Genomic DNA, 24877 nt, shown 5'->3' on the forward strand with positions numbered 1-24877 from the left:
AGAACAATATTGAGTTACACTGCTCTGTATTCATGGAGAATTGACTAAAAGTCAAGTGTACAGTAATCAGTTATATGTTTTCAAAATAATAGATGTAATCAGAAAGGGGAATTCCTTCAATACAGATATAAAACACAGGAATTTGAGTATAGTATGAACTTCAGCCAGGAATTCTGCAAATTCCGACAGCTCCAACCAGCAATCTAACTAAATTTGACCAATATAAGCGCTTTCCGAATCTTTTATGTTGACAAGCATTGTATATCATCGTAGGCGGTGGTTAAGCAGACGTAGCATTTATAACTTAGTAAATGGATTTCATCTTTTTACTGTGCTGTATTTTAGCATTAATTATTGGGTCTTCAACATGTGTAGGTATCCCTACGTTCAAAATAGTGAAAATAAATGAGCATTTGGTCCACAAGTCGAGGGTTGAAGTCAGTCTGTTTTTTTCTGGTTTACCTGTCCTGAGCTCCAACCTACGGTCAAATGTTTGTGGATTTTATATTTTAAACGCTATACTAGTCATAATTAATCACTTTCTGGATAATACGAAAGGAATTTTTTCCTTTCTACTAAACTGAGAATGTCAGCCATCGAGATTAATCAGATAGAATTATATCTAGCTTCCAATTAGTATTATCAATCTAACCGCTAAAACCAGATTTTCATATCTATAAACATCCAGAGTTAACCTGTCAGTTCTTGTAGATCTTTTTCACTTCAAATTAGATATGGTTTTTTGAACCTAGCAAAGAGCTGATAATCCTGTGTTAATCTCATTCAGGTACATGCTTACGGTTTCCAATTCAAATAATTGCTTTAATTATATGTTAATTTGTTATAACCTAAATCTGGTAATTGAAAACATGTCACCGGATGAAATTGTTTTTGGTCGCTAGAGATAAAAGAGGGTTATAATCTATGTTCAGAGAGATATACAAACACTAATAACAGAAGACACAACTGGTACTATTGGTCATTAATAACGACACAGATTCATACCAATGTTCCTAAGACTACTGACAGCTTTCATTTAACAATAAGTTACGCTGTTCAGCAAACTGTGCGGTTATGTGGGTCAATCCTCGTTTATCAATTTGTTACAAATTTAAAAAGAATACACTTATTATTCTATACCAGGCAAATATTTTAATGATGTTTACAACTTAATAATGCTTTATTCGAGTATCGAATTTATCGCAAAACTTGAGAAAAAGTGATACCTAGGTATCTTCCAAAAATATGATAGGATCTGCCAAAGTTATACCCTTCGTAAACAAATTTAGCCCTTACAAAACATCCCACAGATTTTTTACGACAAGCCATGAATATGGTTTTTCACATCGCACTATGATGGAGTCAGAGAGCTATCCCCGGCAGATACTTGAAAATGATTGTCAAAAGATAGAGAAATGTATTCAAAAAGATGAGCTGCTGAAAACTAAGTAAAAAATAGTGTTAATGGACCACAAAAGAAAAAGAATATATCAATCCTATTTTGTTAGAAAACTAGTCATATGGCAAAGAGGATTAGTCGACATTAAGTAGATTAATTTTCACAGCTAAAGGATTTGAAACTCTTGCAATGAAAAGTTCAAAAAGAAATGAGAACAAGAACGTATAATATGTGAAGTCAATCATGAAAAATTACGTGATAAAACGGGTGAACTCAAAGGACAGAAATGCATGTATATAGTCCTTTATAAAACATCTCAGACGATAAAGAAGTCATCATAGCCACTTGTGCGATATTAAACATGACGTGAATCTAAAAAAGTGAACAAACAATCCAGTTTTATTCCTAGGATTGAGAGAAATCAGTGGTTTGAAATGTTTGGATGACATAAATGGATTATGTCAACATAGATTATTAGCTTCAACTATAAATGTTCTCTTCAATCTCCATATATTTTTTATAAGTCTATTATGTGTTGGTGTGATACAGATTGGATTGAAGCATGTTCAGTGCAGTATTGAAGTACGCTGATTGACTATTTCTTAACCAGTCAACGCTAGCGGATACTTGGGGAAAACTAGAATAATCTTGTACAAAAATCATAAAATACACTAACGTTCCTGCACAACAGTGTTCTGATTTGGAGACTTGTCGAGTGAAGTAGTCCAGAAATATTAAGCAATAAAAGCTTATATGAGCGTCATAACATTATGCCATAAGATTACTCTCTCCACTGTTCTAAGGCTATGACCATAACTTCATAAATTTAAACTTCGTTCTGGTTCTCATGCTGAATGAACGACTGTTTAGCGACAAACAGTCCATTTTCCAGGTCTGTTAATATCTATTAAAATATAGATTATCATCAGGAGTATCGAGTTAGGAAGAAACAACTATTCAATGTTCCTTAGTATTCGGCGGTCTTCCAGCTTAACAGGGCTTGATATAGATAAAAACAAAGCAAAAGAGACTTACCAAAAACATTTCATCAGTAGAAGAAAGCTAACTACTAAAAAATGTTTCTGAGATAAACTATCAAACCTTTCCAAGGTTAAACGTGGTAAAATTGATTGCAAAGTATAGATTTCACACAACGAATTGTTGAATCTCAAGCATATTAGCTGATTTGTATCTATATAATCCCAGTGTTAATTTCTGATATTAGGATAATCTAAGATATACATGTATATATCCTTTGCTTTAGTTTGGGTGGATGGTTTTAAGCACTAAACATAGAGCTACACTGAATCGACCACTTTCTCATATAATGAAATTAATCATACACTAACTAAATGTAAAAAAGTTTATTTGAAAATGAATGTCTGAAAGTAGAAACACTCTTCAGTGATCAATACAAAAAAATGGTGCTACTGGGTCATATTTATATACTCGTTTAGAAACAAGAAATTTAGCTTTGTTTTCAAGTCATAATTACACATCTATATTAGTTAAAACTCAGGTAAAGCAGATTCCAAGAAATACTTTTAAAGAAAATTAAAATCATGTCTACCTTAACTATGCATCACAGATATTGTAGCTATTAAGATACTTGTATAGCAAGCGTCACCAAATAAATAAAAGTAGGTGTAAAATATTTGAGTTTTTGGTTGAATAAAATGTGTCACACAGAAATGAAACACTTCCTTCTTAACTTATTCCAGTATTCAACTTGACTATTGAACGATTTATAGACATTACCATAAATGGAGAAGTGTTATCTAGGTTACATACAGTAGTAGACTTAGGACTTAGATATTCCCAAGACTTGTCGTTTACAGAACATATATTAAAACAAACCTCTAAGTCTCAACGTCTGATAGGTTACATAACTCGAAATCTTTACAACACTGAGTCACGTATTCTAATGTACAAAGTTTGTGCTCGACCTCTTCTAGAATATTGCACGTTTATTCTTAGCAGTGCGCTCATAAAGGATAAATTAAGGCTGGAATCAGTACAGAGACGATTTACACTTCGTATTCTTGGAGCTGATTGTACCTTAACTTATAATTCTAGATGTAATAAACTTGGGCTAGACCCTTTATGAAGGAGGAGACTCAAACTAAATCTTATCTTTTTCTTCAAACTACTTCATAAAATATCGTTTACATCCGATCACGCGATTCAATATGCAGAAACCTCTCATTATGACATCCGTAATTCCTTGGCACTAGTGAAACAAACTCATTCTAAATCATCTCTTTATATGAATTACTTCACCTGTAAATTTTCTAGACTCTGGAATAACCTACCACAATCTATCCGCACGATAAAATCACTCCCATTATTTGTTCGCTGCATCGATGCATACTGCTCCTCTGAAAATGCATTGAATGATCTAGCGCCTTTACGTGTATCTCATTCCACAAGTGATATTTTAGGAACCTTAAATGTTTAGCCATCTTTATTAGTGAATTCCCTTAGTAAAACCACCCACTTGCTGTCAATATGTTAACACCGCCCCTAGCAACTTTAACTAATTTGAATAACATCAAAAGTACATCACTGTGTCACATGACACGCATTTAGGTAGACCTGATTGATATATTTTGGTAATTACTTTTTCGTTGTTCCGTGCTCTCTGTTTTCGTTTTAATTTCTCTAGTTGTAGATAATTATCATTATTTCGATCTGGCACACGAATTGACCTTAATTACACCGTTCATAAATCAACAGGCTGTCCATTTAAGAAATATTGAAAATTCCCGGCTGATGCATTGGATCACTGTAATATATGTACTACTTAAACAACTACTGAACTAGTATACTTAAAACTTTCTTCTATCACATGTTTGTTCTGTACATCTAATGTTACTACTTATACTAAATTGATCATGCCTGTAAACTGGCGTGAATTTTGTAATTATTATTTTCCAGAATATAAATTATTATTATAAATAGGAAAAGCTAGGTACAGCTAAATTTAGGATAGATAATAGGATTCTAAATATTTTATGAGATCCAAACCATCAACCCTCGAACCCGGATAAACCCATACAAATGACTGATAAAAAAATTTCATACATTTCCACTTTCGACATATTTGAAAATAATAATTGGCACTTTCTAATAACATGTGTAGGAGTTAATGTTTTACTTAATTTAACCAAGTAGTCATATATTATTTCTTTATTATATATATGAACAGAAATCAAATATTGTTTAGTACGGGCGGGCTACTGAATGTTTTAAATATTTTATCTCTTACGTAGGATTTGTTTCTTTGAGGGATATTGTACACACAATGAAAGACTCAAACAGGAACGACACGTCGTCTAAAAACACCCCGACACGCTTCTATTTATGCTGAAAATCCCCCCCCCATTTTAATCTGATTCACTATCCCAACGTCCTATAGAGATTTTAGGTACCGATCACAGGATACTAGAAAATTACATGTATACTGTTTACAAGCATAGATGGTGACCAACTGTTCACAGCTAATATCCGCAGATGATTCTGATTCTCTCGTTTACAACCAAGCCATTTTCATTTTTATGATTTAGTTGCGGCTCGTATGATTCTAAGTTTTAATTCCTGCGTAAGATTTATTAGTTTCCTCAAGTTATAATTAAAATTGACTGAAAATTCAGTTTGTAACTGGATTATGATCAATTGAAACAGAGCTGTACTAGTTCTCCTTATTCCGATCATTAATTTTTTTAACCATCAAAATCTTTGGACTGACTTTCTATGAATCGATATGATTGCTTACTTCAAATTACATCCATACCACATCTTCTTATTATTATTTATCACATCAAATGATCGTTAACATACATTTTACTCGAGTTAAGTCTGATTTTGATGCTTATGATTGTAAGATCCAAGTACAATAAAACCGCATACAACAAATAATCTCGTGAACTCAGTTAGTTATAATTGACTTTCGTTTTACAGGTTATTAATTATTGATACTTTTTATTTAAAGAATTTTTAAGGTACACTTTCTACATCTATAGTAATTAATTACATATTGTTTAACAATTAAAAATCAATTCCAATGCTAATTACCACATATTTTCTAGTCATGATAAAATCATTAATAATTTAACTACTCTATTAACTTGGTGAACCGTGATTTTATGTTGCACTCATTCTAGATTTCATCGAACAGCTTTACAGATTAAATTGATTTTTTGAACTATATAAATTTCTTTAGAAAAAACAAATTTACTTCATCAATTTAATGGATTAATTCAATATTTAAGGGTTAAACAAACATGTTTATTAGTGCTCCGTAATCATACTACAATAATAAAGAAACACAAAAGAGAGAAAAAAACTGTTGAACTAAAAAACAAAAAAAGCAAACCAATGAATAGAATCAATGATAATAAATAATGATGAATTATTGTCTTTCGTATAAATTAATATAAGAGAATTAGAATTAAACTGAGAAACGATATTATAAAATAATATATAGAAACGGTCATTCCTATTTAAAACTACTATTGTACAATACCAATGGATACAAAGAAGATCAGTCCAATTATACAAAAAAAATTTTAAAAAAAACAAAAAAAAAACAATAAACAAGTTTAAAATCAAATTACAGTTGGGTTTTTTCGAACAAGAAAAAAAGAAAACAGATCAAAACGATAAATAAATCATTATGAAATAACCGAAGGAAAATATTATCATGCTTGTCACGAATATAGTTTTTTTCGAGAAATAAGTATCAAGCAAAAATGTACATACTTTCCTAATTTTTTTTTTCAAACATTAACCAAACCGCCTAATAGATACATATGAAAATAAACAGTTGAGACAAATTAGTTGGTAGTTGCTTTAATTGTATACACAATATTGTATCCCGTACACAAATACATTTGTGCACTAATATAAATTGATGACATGTATATCATAAAATAATTTGATTTCTGGCGCTTTGTGATAATTCTTTATGTGGTAGAACTATACAGTTCAGAACAATAACTTCAGGAGGAATTTCCACATTGGAGCCTAAGACGAAAGTAAATCAGGGAAAAAAAGTTATAGATGTCAATTTAAAACAACACATCAGTCTGAGAAATGAACAGCACCTAAACGCCCTTTTGGAATCCCATAAAGCTTGTACCATTGGAGATTCTTCGATAAACACAGTGTCGAAGTTCATTTATCTTAGTGTAAGTTTCGTCTGAACTCCGCCTGTAGCCCTTCTAGAGTTACTGCCGGTCCCAAGCCCGGGTAAAGGAGGAGGGTTGGGCATGGGGTTAGCGTCCCCATCCCGTAGAAAACTAACTCGCTAAAAAAACGCTTACCAGAAAAAATAATTCAAACCATTTTAACTCTGCCCTGAGAGTTAGAAGGTCTTCATTTAGAAGAATTATGACGCTTCATGGTGAAAGCCGAGCTCCTTCGGAAGCCACGAGGCCGATGCCCCTTCTAACAACCAGAGCAAAAAATTTTATAGGTACATGGAACGTTAGAACAATGTGGGAAACCGGGAAGACCAGCCAAATAGCAACGGAAATGAGGAGATACAACTTGGCAGTACTGGGAATCAGCGAAACCCACTGAACCCAAGCAGAACAGAAAAGGCTAGCTACGGGAGAGATGCTGCTATACTCCGGTCACGAAGAGGACAATGCTCCACACACACAGGGAGTTGCTCTAATGCTGTCCAAAGTAGCACGAAATGCACTTGTAGGATGGGAATCCCACGGATCCAGAATCATCAAAGCATCATTCAAAACAAAGAAGGAGGGGATCTTAATGAATATTATCCAATGTTATGCACCCACCAATGATAGCAACGACGACATTAAAGATCAATTCTACGAGCGGCTGCAGTCAATCATAGAGAAATGCTCAAGAAAGGACCTCACCATTCTGATGGGAGATCTAAATGCCAAGGTCGGAATAGACAACACTGGATATGAAGATATTATGGGACGACATGGACTGGGAGAGAGGAACGAAAATGGAGAAAGATTTGCAAATTTGTGTGCATTCAACAAATTAGTCATAGGAGGCACAATATTTCCACACAAACGTATACACAAGGCTACATGGATCTCACCGGACCACACTACAGAGAACCAGATAGACCATATTTGCATCAAAAAAATTCCGAAGGACAATGGAAGATGTGAGAACCAGGAGAGGAGCTGACGTAGCTTCAGATCACCACCTAGTTGTAGCCAATTTAAAACTGAAGCTAAAAAAGAACTGGACAAGTGGACAAACAGCAATACAAAGGTTCAATACAGCCTTCCTTCGAGATACTGACAAACTCAATGAATTCAAGATAGCCCTCAACAATAGGTTCCAAGCCTTACAAGATCTACTGAATGAAGAAGAAACTACTATGGAGGACAACTGGAAAGGCATCAAGGAAGCATTAACTTCAACGTGTCAAGAGGTTCTGGGTCTAAAGAAATACCATCATAAGGAATGGATCTCTACAGAAACACTGGACAAGATCAAAGAAAGGAAGAACAAGAAGACAGCAATTAACAACAGCCGAACACGAGCAGAGAAAGTCCAAGCACAAGCTGAATACATAGAAGCAAACAAGCAAGTGAAGAGGAGCATTAGAGCCGACAGGAAGAAATACGTGGAAGAATTAGCAACGACGGCAGAAAAAGCTGCTAGAGAAGGAAATATGAAACAGCTCTACGATACAACGAAGAAACTATCAGGGAAATACAGTAAACCAGAGAGGCCGGTCAAAGACAAAGAAGGCAAGCCAATCACTGAAATTCAACAACAGCGAAACAGATGGGTAGAATACTTCGAGGAACTCCTGAATAGGCCGGCTCCAATGAATCCACCGAACATCGAAGCAGCACACACAGATCTTCCTATAGATGTCAACCCACCAACGACGGAAGAAATTAGAATGGCCGTCAGACAAATCAAGAACGGGAAAGCAGCAGGACCCGACAACATACCAGCTGAAGCACTGAAATCAGACGTCGAAGTAACCACAAGCATGCTTTACCCTCTATTCAAAAAGATTTGGGAGGAGGAACAAGTGCCAATGGACTGGAAAGAAGGACACCTCATCAAGATTCCAAAGAAAGGAGATCTGAGCAAATGTGAAAACTACAGAGGCATTACACTACTGTCAATACCAGGGAAAGTCTTCAACAGGGTGTTGCTGAACCGGATGAAGGATGCAGTAGATGCCCAACTTCGAGATCAACAAGCTGGATTCCGAAAGGATCGGTCGTGCACAGACCAAATTGCAACACTACGGATCATCGTCGAACAATCAGTTGAGTGGAACTCGTCACTATACATCAACTTCATTGATTATGAAAAGGCATTCGACAGTGTAGATAGGAGGACATTATGGAAACTTCTTCGACACTACGGAGTTCCTGAGAAGATTGTCAATATTATCCGGAACTCATACGACGGACTACAGTGCAAAGTAGTGCATGGAGGACAGCTGACAGATGCATTCCAAGTAAGGACCGGAGTCAGACAAGGCTGTTTACTCTCTCCCTTCCTCTTCCTTCTGGTGGTCGACTGGATTATGAAGACCTCGACATCTGAAGGAAAACACGGAATACAATGGACAGCTCAGAACCAATTAGACGATCTGGACTTCGCAGATGACCTAGCCCTCCTATCACGTACACACGAACAGATGCAGATGAAGACAGCCAGTGTAGCAGCAGTCTCTGCATCAGTAGGCCTCAGCATACACAAAGGGAAAACCAAGGTCCTCAAATTCAAAGCGGAGAACAGCAATCCAATCACCCTTGATGGCGAAACTCTGGAAGATGTAGAATCCTTCACATATCTGGGAAGCATCGTCGATAGACATGGAGGTTCAGATGCAGACGTAAAGGCGAGGATTGGCAAAGCAAGGGCCGCATTCCTACAATTGAAGAACATATGGAACTCAAAACAACTTTCAACCAATATCAAAGTGAGAATCTTCAATACGAACGTCAAGGCAGTTCTACTGTATGGAGCTGAAACTTGGAGAACTACAACAACCACAATCAAGAAAGTACAAGTATTTATAAATAGCTGTCTACGCAAGATACTCAACATCCATTGGCCGGATACCATCAGCAATAGCCTTCTGTGGGAGAGAACAAACCAACTTCCAGCTGAAGAGGAAATTAGGAAAAGACGATGGAAATGGATAGGATATACATTACGCAAATCGTCAAACTGCATCACGAGGCAAGCTCTAACTTGGAATCCTGAAGGGAAGCGGAAAAGAGGAAGGCCTAAGAACACATTACGTCGGATAATAGAAGCAGATATGAAAAGGATGAATTACAACTGGAAGGAGCTGGAAAGGATTGCCCAGGACAGGGTTGGATGGAGAATGCTGGTGAGCGACCTATGCTCCTTCACGAGGAGTAACAGGTGTAAGTAAAAGTAAGTAAGTAAGTTTCGTCTGGCTTACTACATAAAGGGGTTGCATGCTTTTGTCATTACTCCATATTTACTCTTACGATTTGTCAATTCTCGCGTACTACCTATTATTCTTTACTGTTCTGAATTATTCTTTCCCGTGCTTTCAAGAAAAGACTTTGCTGTATTGAGGAGAGTGCTGACGGTTGTTAGTAGGGTTTATGGTAAATTTTTTAAGGTCACTATTAATGTGGTTGTGGTTGCAAACTCCTCACAGGTGTTATCTTATCAAATACAAACCATCCACTTTATTCACATATTTTTCCTTGTATATCCTGGTGGAATGATATTTCTATACATCAGAACCCATGCACGCAAGAAAAAATATGATAGTTCTACATTACCTTATCTAGCAAATATACAATGTGATGAACAGGTTGTTCAAGTTGATCTAGTCAATAACTTGTATTCTTAAACATGTTTCTAATTTTTTTTAAAAATTGTACGGATTCAAATCTTTAAAAAAACATTTCATTTAACTCCGTGCAGTTTATTTGCTTGACTTTTGTATATATGTTTGCAGCTATCAGTTTCTCGCACCCTTTTTTTTCTTTTTTTGTCAATGTAACTTGTTGAAATACCTTGTGCTGAAAATTCGATATTGTACCAGAACTATAATATTGAAGAAATCCATTAACAATAATGATAACAACAATGATAGTAATAATATTGTCAGTGGAAATTCTTTCAATTTTGTATTTTCCGTAGATTTTGTCTTAAAATACCAGTAGTTTATTATTTTAAACATTTTATGGATTGGACTAAATGAAAGAAATGCAACAGAATTTGCTCTTACTTACTTACACCTGTTACTCCTAATGGAGCATAGGCCGCTGACCAGCATTCTCCAACCCACTCTGTCCTGGGCCTTCTTTTCTAGTTCCATCCAATTCTTGTTCATTTTTCTCATGTCTATCTCCATTTCCCGGAGTAATGTGTTCCTTGTTCTTCCTCTTTTCCTTTGGCCTTGAGGATTACATGTGAGGGCTTGTCTTGTGTCGCAGTCGGGTGCTTTCCTCAATGTGTGTCCTATTCACTTCCAGCACTCCTTCCTGATTTCTTCCACTGGGATCTGGTTTGTTCTCTCCCACAGTAGGTTGTTGCTAATAGTGTTCGGCCAACGGATCCGAAGTATTTTGCGTAGACAACTGTTAATAAACATCTGTATCTTCTGGATGATGGCTTTCGTAGTTCTCCAGGTTTCCGCCCCATACAGTAGAACTGTCTTGACATTTGTATTGAGAATCCTGACCTTGGTGTTGGTTGACAGTTGTTTTGAGTTCCAGATGTTCCTTAGTTGTAAATATTCTGCTCTTGCTTTGCCGATCCGCGCTTTCACATCCGCATCAGATCCACCCTGTTCATCGATAATGCTGCCCAAATATGTAAAGGTTTTTACATCTTCCAAATCGTCTCCATCAAGTGTAACTGGATTGGGCATGCTGTGTTGTATCGGAGAATCTTGCTTTTCCCTTTGTGTATATTGAGACCTACTGCTGTTGAGGCTGCTGCTACACTGGTCGTCTTCTCCTGTATTTGTTGTTGCGTGTGCGATAGAAGAACCAGATCATCTGCGAAGTCTAGATCGTCCAACTGCATCCTAGATGTCCACTGTATTCCGTACTTTCCAGTCGATCACCAGGAGGAAGAGAAAGGGTGACAGTAAGCAACCTTGCCTGACACCGGTCTTTACTTCGAACGAGTTTGTCAACTGTCCTCCATGCACGATTTTGTAGTTTAATCCATCATAGGAATTCCGTATGATATTGACTATCTTCTGAGGCACGCCGTAGTATCAAAGAAGCTTCCATAGTGTTGTTCTGTCCACGCTATCAAATGCTTCCTCTCAGTCAATGAAGTTGATGTAGGGCGATGAATTCCATTCAATTGATTGTTCCACAATGATCCGTAGAGTTGCGATTTGGTCTGTACACGATCTATCCTTACGGAATCCTGTCGGTTGGTCTCGAAGTTGGGCGTCTACACAGTCCTTCATCCTGTTTAACAATACCCTGTTGAAGACTCTCCCTGGTATTGAGAGAAGAGCGATGCCCCTATAGTTATCACAGTTGCTGAGATCGCCTTTCTTTGGTATTTTGACCAGAAGTCCTTCTTTCCAGTCTTTCGGTACTTGTTCCTCATCCCAAATCTTATTGAAGAGAATGTGGAGTATCTTTGCAGTTAATGCTATGTCTGCTTTCAGTGCCTCTGCTGGAATGTTGTCTGGTCCTGCTGCTTTGCCACTCTTCATTTGTCTGAGGGCTACGCTGATTTCTTCAATTGTTGGTGGGCCAACATTGATTGGGAGGTCCATGGGTGCTGCTTCGATATTGATATTGGGTGGGTTCAGTGGGGCTGGTCGATTCAAGAGTTATTTGAAGTGCTCTACCCACCTGTTTCGTTGCTCTTCAATGTTGGTGATTACCTCGCCTTCCTTACTTTTCACTGGTCGTTCTGGTTTACGGTGATTTCCAGACAGTTTCGTTGTTATGTCATACAGTTGTCTCATGTTTCCTTCTCTTGCAGCCTTTTCCGCCGTCATTGCTAAATCTTCCACATATTAACGTTTGTCAGTTCTGATGCTCCTCTTCATTCGCTTGTTTACTTCTGTGTATTCAGCTTGTGCCTTGGCTTTTTCTGCTCTTGATTGCTGACTTCTTGATCCCCCTTTCTTGGATTTTGTCCAATGTATCAACAGTGATCCATTCCTTGTGATGGTGCTCCTTGTGGCCCAGAACCTCATGACATGTTGAAGTGATTGCCTCTTTTATCTCCTTTCAGTTGCTCTCTATAGTAGTTCCTTCTCCATTGAGTAGATCATGAAAGGCCTGAAACTTATTGCTGAGGACTATCTTGAATTTGTTGAGTTTGTCAGTATCCAGAAAAAAAGTTGTATTGAACTTTTGAGATATTGTCTGCATCGTTGTCCAGTAATTCTAGAGTTTCAATTTCATCTTGGCGACCAGCAAGTGTTCATGTGATGCTATATCAGCTCCTTTCTTGGTTCTCACGTCCTCCACTGTCCTCCTGGACTTTTTGTTGATGCAGATATGGTCGATTTGGCTTTGCGTAGTGTGATCCGGTGAAGTCCATGTGGTTTTGTGAATGCGTATATGTGGGAATATGGTGCCGCCTATGACCAGTTTATTGAAGGCACATAGGTTTGCAAATCTCTCACCATTTTCGTTCCTTTCTCCCAGTCCATGTCATCCCATGATGTCTACATATCCAGTGTTGCCCATTCCAACCTTGGCATTTAAATCTCCCATCAGAATGGTCAGGTCCTTTGTTGGGCACTTCTCGACGATTGACTGCAGCCTATTGTAGAATTGATCTTTAGCGTCTTCATTGTAGTCGTTGGTAGGCGCATAGCATTGGATGACGTTCATTGAAATGTCCTCTTTCTTTGTTTTGAAGGAGGCTTTGATGATCCTTGTCCCATGAGATTCTCATCCTATAAGCGCATTTTGCGCTTGTTTGGACATCAATGCAACTCCTTGTGTATGTGGAGCATTTTCTCATCATGGCCGGAGTATAGCAGAAGCTCCCGTGAAGCTAGTCTCTCCAGGTCTCCCACATTGTACGAGCATTCCATATACCTAAATAAATGGTTGCTCTGGTTGTCAGAAGGGACATCGGCCTCGAGACTTTCGAAGGAACTCGGCTTCCATCATGAGGCTTCATAACTCTTCTAAATGAAGACCTTCTGACTCCCAGGACAGAGTTTGAAAGGTTTGAATAATTTTTTCTGGTTAGCGTTGTTTTAGCGAGTTAGTTTTCTACGGGGTGGGGTCGCTATCCCCATGCCCAACCCTCCTCCTTTGTCCGGGCTTTGGACCGGCAGCAGCCCCCGGAGGGACTCCAGGCTGTCTACTTAATTTAAATGTATTTGTTTTATGTTGCTTCATTTTTCTATTTTGCTAAACTTCTATTCTGTGTTAACCTTTATACTTCAGCACATCAAAAGCTCGTCTCTGTCAAGTTTTTTTTCTTAAACGGTTTCAGATGACTGGATGGTGACTTCATGAATGCTGTCACTGCATACGAATTCATGAATCTAAGTGTACCATATAAACCTCCCTCTCCTATCTGACAGGAACCATTCTTTGTTTATTTTAACAGGTATGTTTCTCCGTGTTACACACTATTCTTGTTCACTAATTTTCCATTATACTCCCCTTCCTTCATTTAATTATTCTCAATATTATTTCTTTATTTGTGTAGCAAACATATTTTTCAGCTCCTAGCTGTCCCAGAACTTATTTGTATTAGTTATTAAGTATAGTAACTTAGTATTTGACCATTCAGCACATATCCTCTTTCAACAGGACTTTAAAAAGGCGCTAAATACTTATTTGGGATAAACATATTGTTTTAAAATACACCCGGCTTCTAACCAACTAGCCGAACAGTCAACAGAACCAAAAATAACTTCACCTATACGATTGCATAATGCATATTTGAATCGATTTTTGATAGCCCCTTAGTCTCCAAAAACGATGTAGGTGGACAGTGGTTGGTACGTACAGTAAATGCGAGGAGGAATGTTAATTCTGTTATAAGTAAGCTGGGTGACGTGATATATTTCATCAGATGTAATAGTTCTCCTTGATATATGTCCATTTGAATTCTTCAATTATGAAGTAGGATGCTTCATTTAAAACCCTGTGAACGATCACAGCATTATGACAAAATTCAAAGTGCTACTGAAAGATGACCGGTTTAGAAATGAGATGAGATTAATGTATTGGTTTGGCTGACAGTAAAACTAAATGTTGTAAATTTCGGCCAACGATATCCTGAGACGAAGAGTGTACTGAGAGGAAACTCGGGAAGCATTTAATAGCCGTGTAACCAGTGCATTTGAGACTGTCAATTGCAATGGCCTTCAGGTCAGAGGCGAATCCTAGTATCTTCGGATAGTTTCGCAGCATGCATACATATATATATGTTCGAAAAATAACTTTAGAATTTAAAACAACTAGTCGCTTTGATAAATTTGGATAATGCGATGAGAAAACAAAGGTCATCAGAAATATGTAACATATTTGCGCATTTCGAGCAATCTGATCACACATATACTTGTTAAGACTATTCATGCAACTAGCCAAATTAAAAGGTAAGAGGAAACAGAGATAATAATAAACTACGCAATGTGAAAACCACACTTGATAGTAACTTTAGAATCCCTGTCAATTTCTAGACTCGATCAAATTGGTATAAATAATACACACAATGATTATCATTTACATATACTCATTTCGCACACATAGATATTGATCTAAATTAGATAATATTTAATCTTCTCTACTTATTATTATATTACTTTTTATATTATCTGTTATGGCAGATCATAAATATTCATTATCCATCGATTGTAATAATAAGCAGTAGATTAGACTTACCAATCACAGTAATGGATGGATTTAGTTGACCCTTGACATTGAAAACAGGTAAAACTTCAAGTTTGGTAAATTGCTTATTAGGATTAGGATCATTGGGTGTACCTTCGACACGAGCCCATTCCCCAATAACTGTATTCCATCCAATTACTGCATTCAGGCAACAAGCGTGTGCACGAATCTCAACATCCCTGAGTACAATGCATTCTCGTAGACGTACTCCTGCTTGTATTACAGCTCGTTCACCTATACTTACGTTGGGTCCTATCTGAAAATCGATAGAAAAAAACCATAATCATAAAGAGAACTAGAGTTAAACGTTTAGCAGATTAAAGTTTAACAAAAAGAAAATATATCAATTAACTCAGAACTTAAAAATTAATCTTATGAAATTTTTAATATAAGTATGTTGAGAATTATATGATACATTAGTACGCTTACACTATTTTCTAAACGGTTTGCAAACAAGTATTTCCCGTTTAAACTACTAAAACCTGAAAATGATCTTTGGACATGATTTGAAACGAAAACATTAACTCCCTTACTTTAATGTAAAGGTTATAAGCGACAGGGCAGTCAGATAAAAAAAATAACACTATCGCCATATATACGGGATCGTATGCTTCTCGAATGAAGCATGTGGGTCAGTAATAAAATAGCAAAATAAATAGTATCGACTAAGAATAAGCAGTTAGATAATTATGTAGACTAGATACCATTACTATGTCATAGATGTATCTGTTTTCAGTTTCCTTTAAATAATTAGCTTTTTTATTTGTTAAAATTTATAAGCGTTTAAAATAATTAAAAATTTTATAGTTTGAACGAATATAAGGTAAACAAATACCATAGGGATTCTCTTCAATCATTGAAAACCCCTAGCAAAACACAAAAAAGTTTGAAGACTCTTAAAGTCACAAAACTACTTTGAAATTATTTTGATGGAAGTGAATAAGTAAAACCACATCAGTATAGGGTGGTGAAACTTGTTGAGTTTTTGATAGAGATCATGAATCGAACAGTGTTAGACCCTCATTGAAAACCTGGAAGCACTGGACAGCCATTTCGTCTTAGTATGGGATTCTTCAGCAGAGAAAGTCATATGGAGAGATGCAGACTTTCTGCTTAAAATCTAAAACCAATGATTAAAAATGTAGTGATCTTGCTCGAAATCACTTTCAATGATGTCGATACATTCATCTTTTATCTTGCTCTAAAGCATTAGCTTAGTATAACATGACACTTTATATCCTTTATTCCGATTCATTACTTTTGAAAAAAGATAGCTTATGCTTAGGCTTTTACTCACATAGATATTATTGTTCCTATCATCTACCTTTTATCTGGTCTATTTCTTTCGTAATGAATCGTGATATGACAACTTGAACTGGTACTCGTACTAGTCTTTATTATCGTCCATGACTAATCGGATATTTCTATTAACTTCAATAATGAAATCGTTATGCTACAACTGTTTTATTTCTATGCATGTATGCTGGTGAAAATATTTTCAATAGTATAAAGTTCAAAGATTCTTTTATATTCAAATGAACACAGTATGACTTTTGATTCACTGCTTAATATCATTCTAATATTATGATAAGAATAAATCACTTTTCGTATCACATGTCTACTTACAACAGCTGTTCGGTCGATTGAAGCAGTAGGATGTATGAATACATGACCAATTATGATCGGTCCACAAATCGACGGTTGGCATTTGCCATTCATCACAACTAATGATGAATTAATGGGATCATCTAACATTTGTAGGTTTGATGAACTTGGTATTGACATTTTAGCAAGTCGATGAGGATGGGTTCTTTCATAAAGTGACAATATATGACGATTAGCGTAGATTACAGCACTGAACAAAAATAAAATGAGATAATTAGTTATCAAGATATATGACAAAATTTCTGAACTTAAAAAATATAATACCAGGTAGTAAGATTGAAGATAGGCAATATTAAAAAGTAATAACTGGGAAACAACGGTCACATCCAAATTTACATTTATATATTAGTTGAAATTTGTATAACGATTAAAGACATTTACCAAACAAATAAATCTCTGTAAACTTATTTAGAGATTACTGTTATGTGGTGCAACTGAACTTCACGTATAAAGTAAAAAACACTCATCTTTAGTTAATATGACTAAACTGCAAAATTAAATATATGAAATTGATGCGCCCTGACACAGACTACCTGGACTTAAATTTCAACTGGAATATAGAACTAAATAACAAGTTGAAATAAGTGTATTTGGATTATGACAGCTTCTCATCCCTGTTTGGTGGAAAACGTATTGTTAAGATAGGCTCATAGATTCAATTTGTCTATGGAATATCCACAAATTACAAAATTACGCAATTAAATCAATCAAAACAATATAGTAACGATATTTAACTACAGAAAAGAGGTTAATTATGTGACTCTGTAATTACTACTGGGTATCTATGATATTTTGACCTGACATTAAATGATTAATCGGAGTTCAGTTCAGTCCACGTTTAGTCGACATCTAACTAGTTATCAGTGAAATGATACGAAAAAATTAGTGTATTTTCTTTGTCTTTTTTTGGTGATTAAATAAATTTATGTTTTTTCTCACTTGCATCGAATTGTGTGTTTCTTTTTTAGAAAAATGCCTTGTTTCTGGTCAAGGAAAGTGTAATCAGACTTCTTGTTCATAAACCGTCGATAACACAGAAGTTGGATTATCATGAATTGAAAAAGTTAACCCATCTAGGCCATATGTATATAAAACTCAGAGAGTACTAAGATAAAATTTTGTATCATTTAGTTTCGTAGGAGATATGTTAATTTGCTTAGTCAGAGGAATTATTATGATGTCAGTCTATAAAAGATCAACTGCACAACATGTTGATGTGAGTAGTGATATTCTATAATAGAGAATACAACAGTCGAAATAAAATGCTTCATTTGCATAATTACTACCATAATTATCACCAACTCAACATCAGTTTCTGAAACCTATTGGATTTGTTTGTGATATTTTCCATTACATAAACACTGAGTAACGGTAAGTGATGTGTTATTCTTCAACTGAACAAGGGGCATAAGGAACCTAGAGTTTCAGTTCTTAACATTAGTGGATGATTACACGACTAAATCGAATGTATATTCCAAACAAACAAAATACTTCTAAGGTTGTCAGATAACAGGAGATATAAGTGTTGTGTGTTGTATCAGTTTCACTGTGCCTCCTAAAAATACGCCATTTGATTCCTTTTTATATTATTGATATTCTAGCGGAAAGTTAATTCTGTTGGTGACAATAAGAAAATACAATAAATTCAGTTTTCTGAAACAGTCAACGTGTATGCATATTAAGGGAGGAGTTTTGATCAGAATAAAAAATATCTCACTCAAATCTGAATGCAATACAAAAATTTGGCTCAGTGATAAATCATTACGGTACCACATTATGTGTTAAGTAGGTGAAAAGCATTGTGATCTACACCAACCATAATGAAGCTTCTCCCAAGTATCTTAACGACGTATCAAACTTTAAACTTCAACTAAAAATTTTACAACCATATAGTTTACTGGTTTAGCATGTCAGTTAAGTGAGTCATTTTGAATTCCTTTTTCCATATACATTAGGTGGTTGAATGTGGTCAACAAGAAACCTCCGACCTAAATTACGCGCTAGCTGGCACTCGTCAATAAGGCATACCTGCAATTTTTAAGAGGTTGATTTCCCCTGGTGGATTCAGACACGTGTCATTCAGTTTCACAGCCTAAAACGCTATGACTGAACGTTTTGGGCGTTTTGATTGACCTCCTGTATGACTGAGATATGTATATTGATTGATCGCTGAGTAATGGTTAATGTCATATTTGTCTAGCACTCACAACTGATCAAACTACATCGAAAAGTGTGTTGAAATATATAATTAAAGCTGGAAGTAACTAAAATTAGCCACAAACATGTAAAACCCATCTTATGCAAATGATAATAATGGTACTTTTATACAAAACATTATACACCAACAAATACAATTAATAACGAGTTATAAAAGATTACCACATCTAAGAAAAACTAGTCTTTTGATGTGTTTTTCACAAAAACAGAGAAAATAAACAGATAACTTCTTAAATTTTGTTACCCAGCAAATTTGATTTGACTCCAAAACCGATTGGTATGATAAACAAATAAAGTCCCACTTCCAGCTAACGGTTGACATATTTCTCGTTCTAAATGAATAGTTTCTTTGCATGAAGGTCTTAAATCATAGCTAGAATTGGATATGAGAGAAACAGAAAAAAAAGACTGACCAAATCAAAGTATAGCTTTTCGTCAATAAGAAATCCAGTACACAAGACATGTTTATTAAAGGTTACAGGACAATAAGAACAACAGTACAATAATAATCAACCATGTACAGTCAAATACGTGTTATATTGTATATATAATAACGAACGTTAGGAATGGTATAAACAAGTGAATATTTAGAAGTGATAAACTGTCACTTTTGTGATTTTCGAGAAACTAAACAATAAACTTAGACACCTGGACAATTTCGATTTTTCATTAAAAAAATAATACAGCAATTGCTCCATACTTAAATACATTTTGTGATGATAATAGAATGGATATTATATTAAATAAACATAAAACAGTACTCATCCTTTATAACTACTTCAAATCATAATATTCGCAGTAGTTTTGAACTATGCGTTACAATAAAACGGCACCTAATAGAAAGTATCTAGATATTATTGAATCCTACTATATAACGCATATATATCATAAGGATCAACAATCATATCAAAATGTGTCGACAACCAAAAAAACAAGCCCGAAAAAGCCCCAAACCTTCGGATAATAATAACTCTGTTGTTACTTTAATTTCCCGATTTTTGTGCCATTCTCCCCAAAATAAGGAGATTGGCGCCTATACCCAATGCTCACATATTTTGATGTACCAAGTATGTGTTCGACCACTCCTAGAATACTAAATGTTTGTTCTTAGTAGTGTGCGCATAAAGGATAAATTAGGGTTGGAATCCGTATAGAGACGATTTACACTTCGGATTCTTGGAAGTGGTTGTGTTTTAAATTATAAGTCCAGATGTAATAAACTTGGACTCGACCCTTTATGGGAGAGGAGACTCAAACTAAATTTAATCTTTTCAAAATACTTAATAAAATATCCTTTACATACAGTTAAGGAATTCAATATGCAGAAACTTCTAATTATGAATTCCGTAACTCCTTGTCATTATTGAAACAAACCAATTCTAAATTGTCTCTATATGAATTACTTTACCAGTAAATTTTCCAGACACTGGAATAATCTAGCACGATCTATCTGTAAGATAAAATCACTTCCATCCTTTCTTCGCTAAAATGATGCCTACTGCTCCTCTGAAAATGCATTAAATGTTCTAGCACCTGTAAGAGTAAATGTTTAGCCATTCTTACTATTGAATCCACTAAGTAAAACCACCTACCTGCTGTTACTTTACATTAACACCAGCACTGGCAACACTAAATAATTTGAATAATATCTTTAAAAAATTGCCCTTTTTGTTACGTGTTCTCTGGATCTGTTTTATTTCCTTTAATTACAGATGGTTATAATAAATTCGTTATGGCACAGTAAGTAACCTTAAATGCACTGTTCATACGTCAACAGTGTGCCCAATTAAGAAGAATTAAAAGTCCCCAGCTAATGCATTTCATTGCTGTAATACATGTCATAAATGTAATACCTAAACAATTTTTGAACTAGTAAACTTAAAACAATCTGATATTACATGTTTGTTCTTTACATTCAATGTTACTATTTATATCAAGCTGATCATGCCCGTAAACAGGCATGAATTCTGTAATGGCTATTTTCAGAATATATTATTATTAAGACAACTATCACCACTCTATAATGTGATTCATAATGTTTACGAGTCGACTCGTGAATTTAGCTGTGGAGAAAGAAAAAGTCATAATAATCTTTTGATGAGCTTAAACTGTTCGTAATGGAGAACACATTGGGGAAGTCGTATATTTTGAAATGATTTCACGGAGAATTATTAGGTAAAACTTTATTGCATAATTAATAAATGATTGGATCATCACAATTTTATGTTCACCATACTGCAAGCTTTCTCTAGAATTAATAGATATTATCATACGTTTTACCAATATTTAATTACTCTGACTTAATTATTCACAAGTTGTTCCAACTTTCTACTACATTAACCTGACTTCTGCATAAACTACGATTTCGAATTTGCGGTGTAATTCGGTCTGATAATTAATGTAATATAAACCTATGGGCGCTTCAAATCCATTAATAAAAGCTCGCCTGGTGCTGTTTTCTCCTGCTTTCATCTAAATACTGAGCTAGAAGAGGGACAGCGTTGTGGAACAATAGAAGTCAAGATTGTCTCGTAACTGCTGAATGTTAATCGTTGAGAGTCGAAGCATGTTGTGGGTCTATAGACGAGAAATGACGTAGAGGAGAATAAACTCCCCACCAGTATTCTCCATCCAACTCTATCCTGGTCAACCCTTTCCAGTTGCTATTCATCCTTTTCATATCTGCTTTGGCGAATTCGCCGAAAAGAGAACCAAAACAAGGAAGTAAACAACGACAAATTTAAGGTCAATAAGAACCAATCAACGTCGAGGTGCACAGAACAAGCTTTGAGACACATATGGAGAAATTCAAACACTTCACTTCTATCTGAAGTTTGTGCTGATGATGTCGTTCAGAAGAACGATGAAAGCTCCACGACCAAACCATCCAGCTCAGAGAACAAAACTCCACCGAAAACTCTTCGCTGAACTAATCTTTCTTATTTAATGTCATCAAAAAATTACAAGTGTTTTAATCAACATAGCTTGATTTAATCATTACGATAGCCAAGTAAGACCACTATTTCAAGATACTAGCTACAATCAAAGACAATTGTATCGTCTTTAATTGTTGAACTTCTCAAAGGTGCACCTAGTAAATAGCAATAGGAATGGTAAAATATCAAAACAAACAAGTACGAGATATGTAAAAAAGAGTAAAACGAGGTTGTATGAAAAATTTAGTACATGGTAAGGCCTTAATCTATCTGTCTGATTCGGATGTAAGTCAACCATATTCTCTAACTACTAATTCCTGACATAACAAAAGTACCATACACAAAGTATGAATATCTTAATAAAAGCTTAAGCTAACAGTGAGTAACTTTACAGACTGATGACATGCATAAATTGAGAGTGCTTTAGGAGAACCTAACGAAAAATTTTAATTATCCATCTGAATTTTTGAGTACTCTTTCATCATTGTCATTTAAATAAGCTTATTTACGAACTTGATTTAAATCTCCTATATTTAAAAAACTTAACGAGAAAACTACTTACTTTAGTTGATTCTGATGTTCAAGAAAAGCTATACGAATAAATTTAAATATCCCAGGAGTAAATAGGTAAAGACCACAATTTATTGTTGTGCTGACGAACGTTGCTGGCTTCTCGACATAATGCATAACCTTTAACGATTTGAGAATTAAACAAGACAATGAATAAATAAAGTAATATATTTATGTACGTATATATGTAGAATTAAAAGCATTACCAATAGCTTCATGTAGAACACATCTTTGAGGGATGTTACCGACCGTAGCTGCTACTTTGATATAGTAGTCGACCTTGCTTCTAATGAGATATATTGGCTGGAACACATGTTCATTCTTTATCTTACCCCAAACCCTAAGCTTGTGAATTCCCCACAACTTGTTTTTGTTTTTATTTTACTAATTTATATTTTCTTTAATCATCTTCGATGCCTAATCTTTACTCTTACCGCTGATACTGTTACTACCTATAACATACTAGGACTTGCCCTGACAATTTCATTTCTCTGTGCTAATGGGGCATAGCAACTTAAACTGATGTACATAGGTACCGGGTTCTACGCTGCGATTGACTAACTTGAGGGACATTATTACACATATTTTAGAAAGATATCCCACTTACACGAAATTAGACAACATACACACAAATGCAGCCCATTAATGCAACTATGTGGAATTGAGTAATACAGTTATTTACAAGCATATACACTAAAGTGAAATTAAGACTGAAAGAAAAGTAAGTGTTAAAATCATAAATATTTTAACGAATAACCAGTTGCTCACTTCATGGGTGTTGGGGTCTTCAACAATACAACCGAACTTCATAGACTGTTGACGTGTCGCCTATTTAATAAAAGCAATAAATTAGGAAATTTTTAGGAATTTTACGATGCCCATGAAAACAATATATCAAAATTCAAAAGAATAAATCATTGCAACTTCAGTGAACCGATTACGGACTGTCACTTCAAATTACTATAGCCGGTTGTATTTGCCAGGATTTTTTAGTACCTTAATTTTTGTTTGGATTCCCAGACAACTTGAAGTTTGAAATCATTCTCGAGAACAACAGATTTGCTGAAATTAATCACTCCTGTAAAGTGTAATTAGTTAACAATATTAACAAACCACATGTATATTGAATAAGGATAGTAAAGTAATGTAGCTTTCTAAAAACAATGAGTGATTAGTGCATATTGCCCTTACATAGTCACTGTAGAATAACTATAGGACCCCCATTCATGCTAATATAAAATGCTTAATAAGTGAATTTAAGTCATTCGAATGAATCGAAAAGCACAACTAACCTTAAAGAATCCTACACACTACTTCTCTGTTGACATTGTAATGTTTAAGCATTTCGTTTCGTTTTGTACGGCCTATTTTGGTAGCCGACTGTTTGGGAAATTTTTTATTTATAAGTGAAATTTTTTTACCATAACTGGATGAGCGAATCCTAAAAAAACAATTCTTAAAGTAGAACCTTATTCATATGAATAATCATTTCAACAAAAAATTCAAACTACATTTAGTCTGTAATTAGTGTCGTTAATTACGGCATATGAATTGCATCTTCAAAGTGTAGGTTCCTTCAACAAAATTTGCATAAGACAGTTCCTGCACTATCTTTTTGCTTATTCTCTAGAATTGATTAAAATGTTCGTGTATTTGAGTAGTCGCAGAAGCCTAGTAATTGCATGACAGATAAAGGCAATCTATTCGTCATAAAATCCAGAGAGATTTGTGCAAATATCGGTGATTTACAGCATCGTGCTGTAGAACATAACTGTATAGAACTGGCATTTCATAGTCAATTATGACTTCCAAATTGTTATTCTAGAAGTCAGAATATAAGACTGGTTATGTTGCCGTTGTTTTCTGTATTTTTAACAATGAGAACTTCCTTGAGTGTCACTATTTTAACTATAAATCACATGAAGCGTTTTTAGCTGTCCTCTCAATGTACTACTATGTCAGTTTTTACTCATACACTTATATGTTGTCTTCCACATAGTTGGCGTGATTTTGTCATTCAATGAGTCAGAAAACAATCAATTAATTCCATGTTGTTTCCAATCAAATTTTCCTTTTTATTTCAAAAGCATTTCCAATACGAACGTTTTCTATCCTCCTCATCTAAAAACATACCTAACCAAAAGAATGGATCATGCCCACGGTTCTCATCATTCACCGGCCCATGCTGGTATGCAGTCAAGCGATCATTCCATGGATATGAAAGTACG

General features: G+C 35.2%; 3 protein-coding genes across 5 annotated transcripts in view; 2 read left to right on the top strand and 1 right to left on the bottom strand.

Moving 5' to 3' along the window:
• Positions 1 to 3918: 3918 nt before the first annotated feature.
• Positions 3919 to 7958, top strand: MS3_00001929 (uncharacterized protein; the record flags this gene model as incomplete). The annotated part of the gene is made up of 1 exon (XM_051209445.1): positions 3919 to 7958. A coding segment is annotated over exon 1 (414 nt), but the record flags the coding sequence as incomplete, so codon positions are not given.
• The window catches only part of MS3_00001931 (uncharacterized protein), a 29668-nt gene continuing 10422 nt past the window's right edge, over positions 5632 to 24877 (bottom strand). For all 3 annotated transcript variants that reach the window (XM_051209446.1, XM_051209448.1, XM_051209447.1), the window contains 6 exons: positions 23418 to 23477; positions 22642 to 22769; positions 19388 to 19516; positions 16888 to 17116; positions 15253 to 15517; positions 5632 to 6424 (listed from right to left, as the gene is read on the bottom strand). In XM_051209446.1, the coding sequence (XP_051074902.1) occupies positions 6324 to 6424; positions 15253 to 15517; positions 16888 to 17116; positions 19388 to 19516; positions 22642 to 22769; positions 23418 to 23459 (894 nt within the window). In that variant the 5' untranslated portion in view covers positions 23460 to 23477 and the 3' untranslated portion in view covers positions 5632 to 6323. The remainder of the gene's footprint in view (positions 6425 to 15252; positions 15518 to 16887; positions 17117 to 19387; positions 19517 to 22641; positions 22770 to 23417; positions 23478 to 24877) is intronic.
• Positions 15658 to 24877, top strand: part of MS3_00001932 (uncharacterized protein) — a 45002-nt gene continuing 35782 nt past the window's right edge. Inside the window, exon 1 of the mRNA XM_051209449.1 lies at positions 15658 to 24872. The gene's annotated coding sequence lies outside the window, so the exon portion shown is untranslated. The remainder of the gene's footprint in view (positions 24873 to 24877) is intronic.

This window comes from Schistosoma haematobium, chromosome 1 (assembly GCF_000699445.3).
Source record: "Schistosoma haematobium chromosome 1, whole genome shotgun sequence".
Lineage (NCBI taxonomy): Eukaryota > Metazoa > Platyhelminthes > Trematoda > Strigeidida > Schistosomatidae > Schistosoma > Schistosoma haematobium.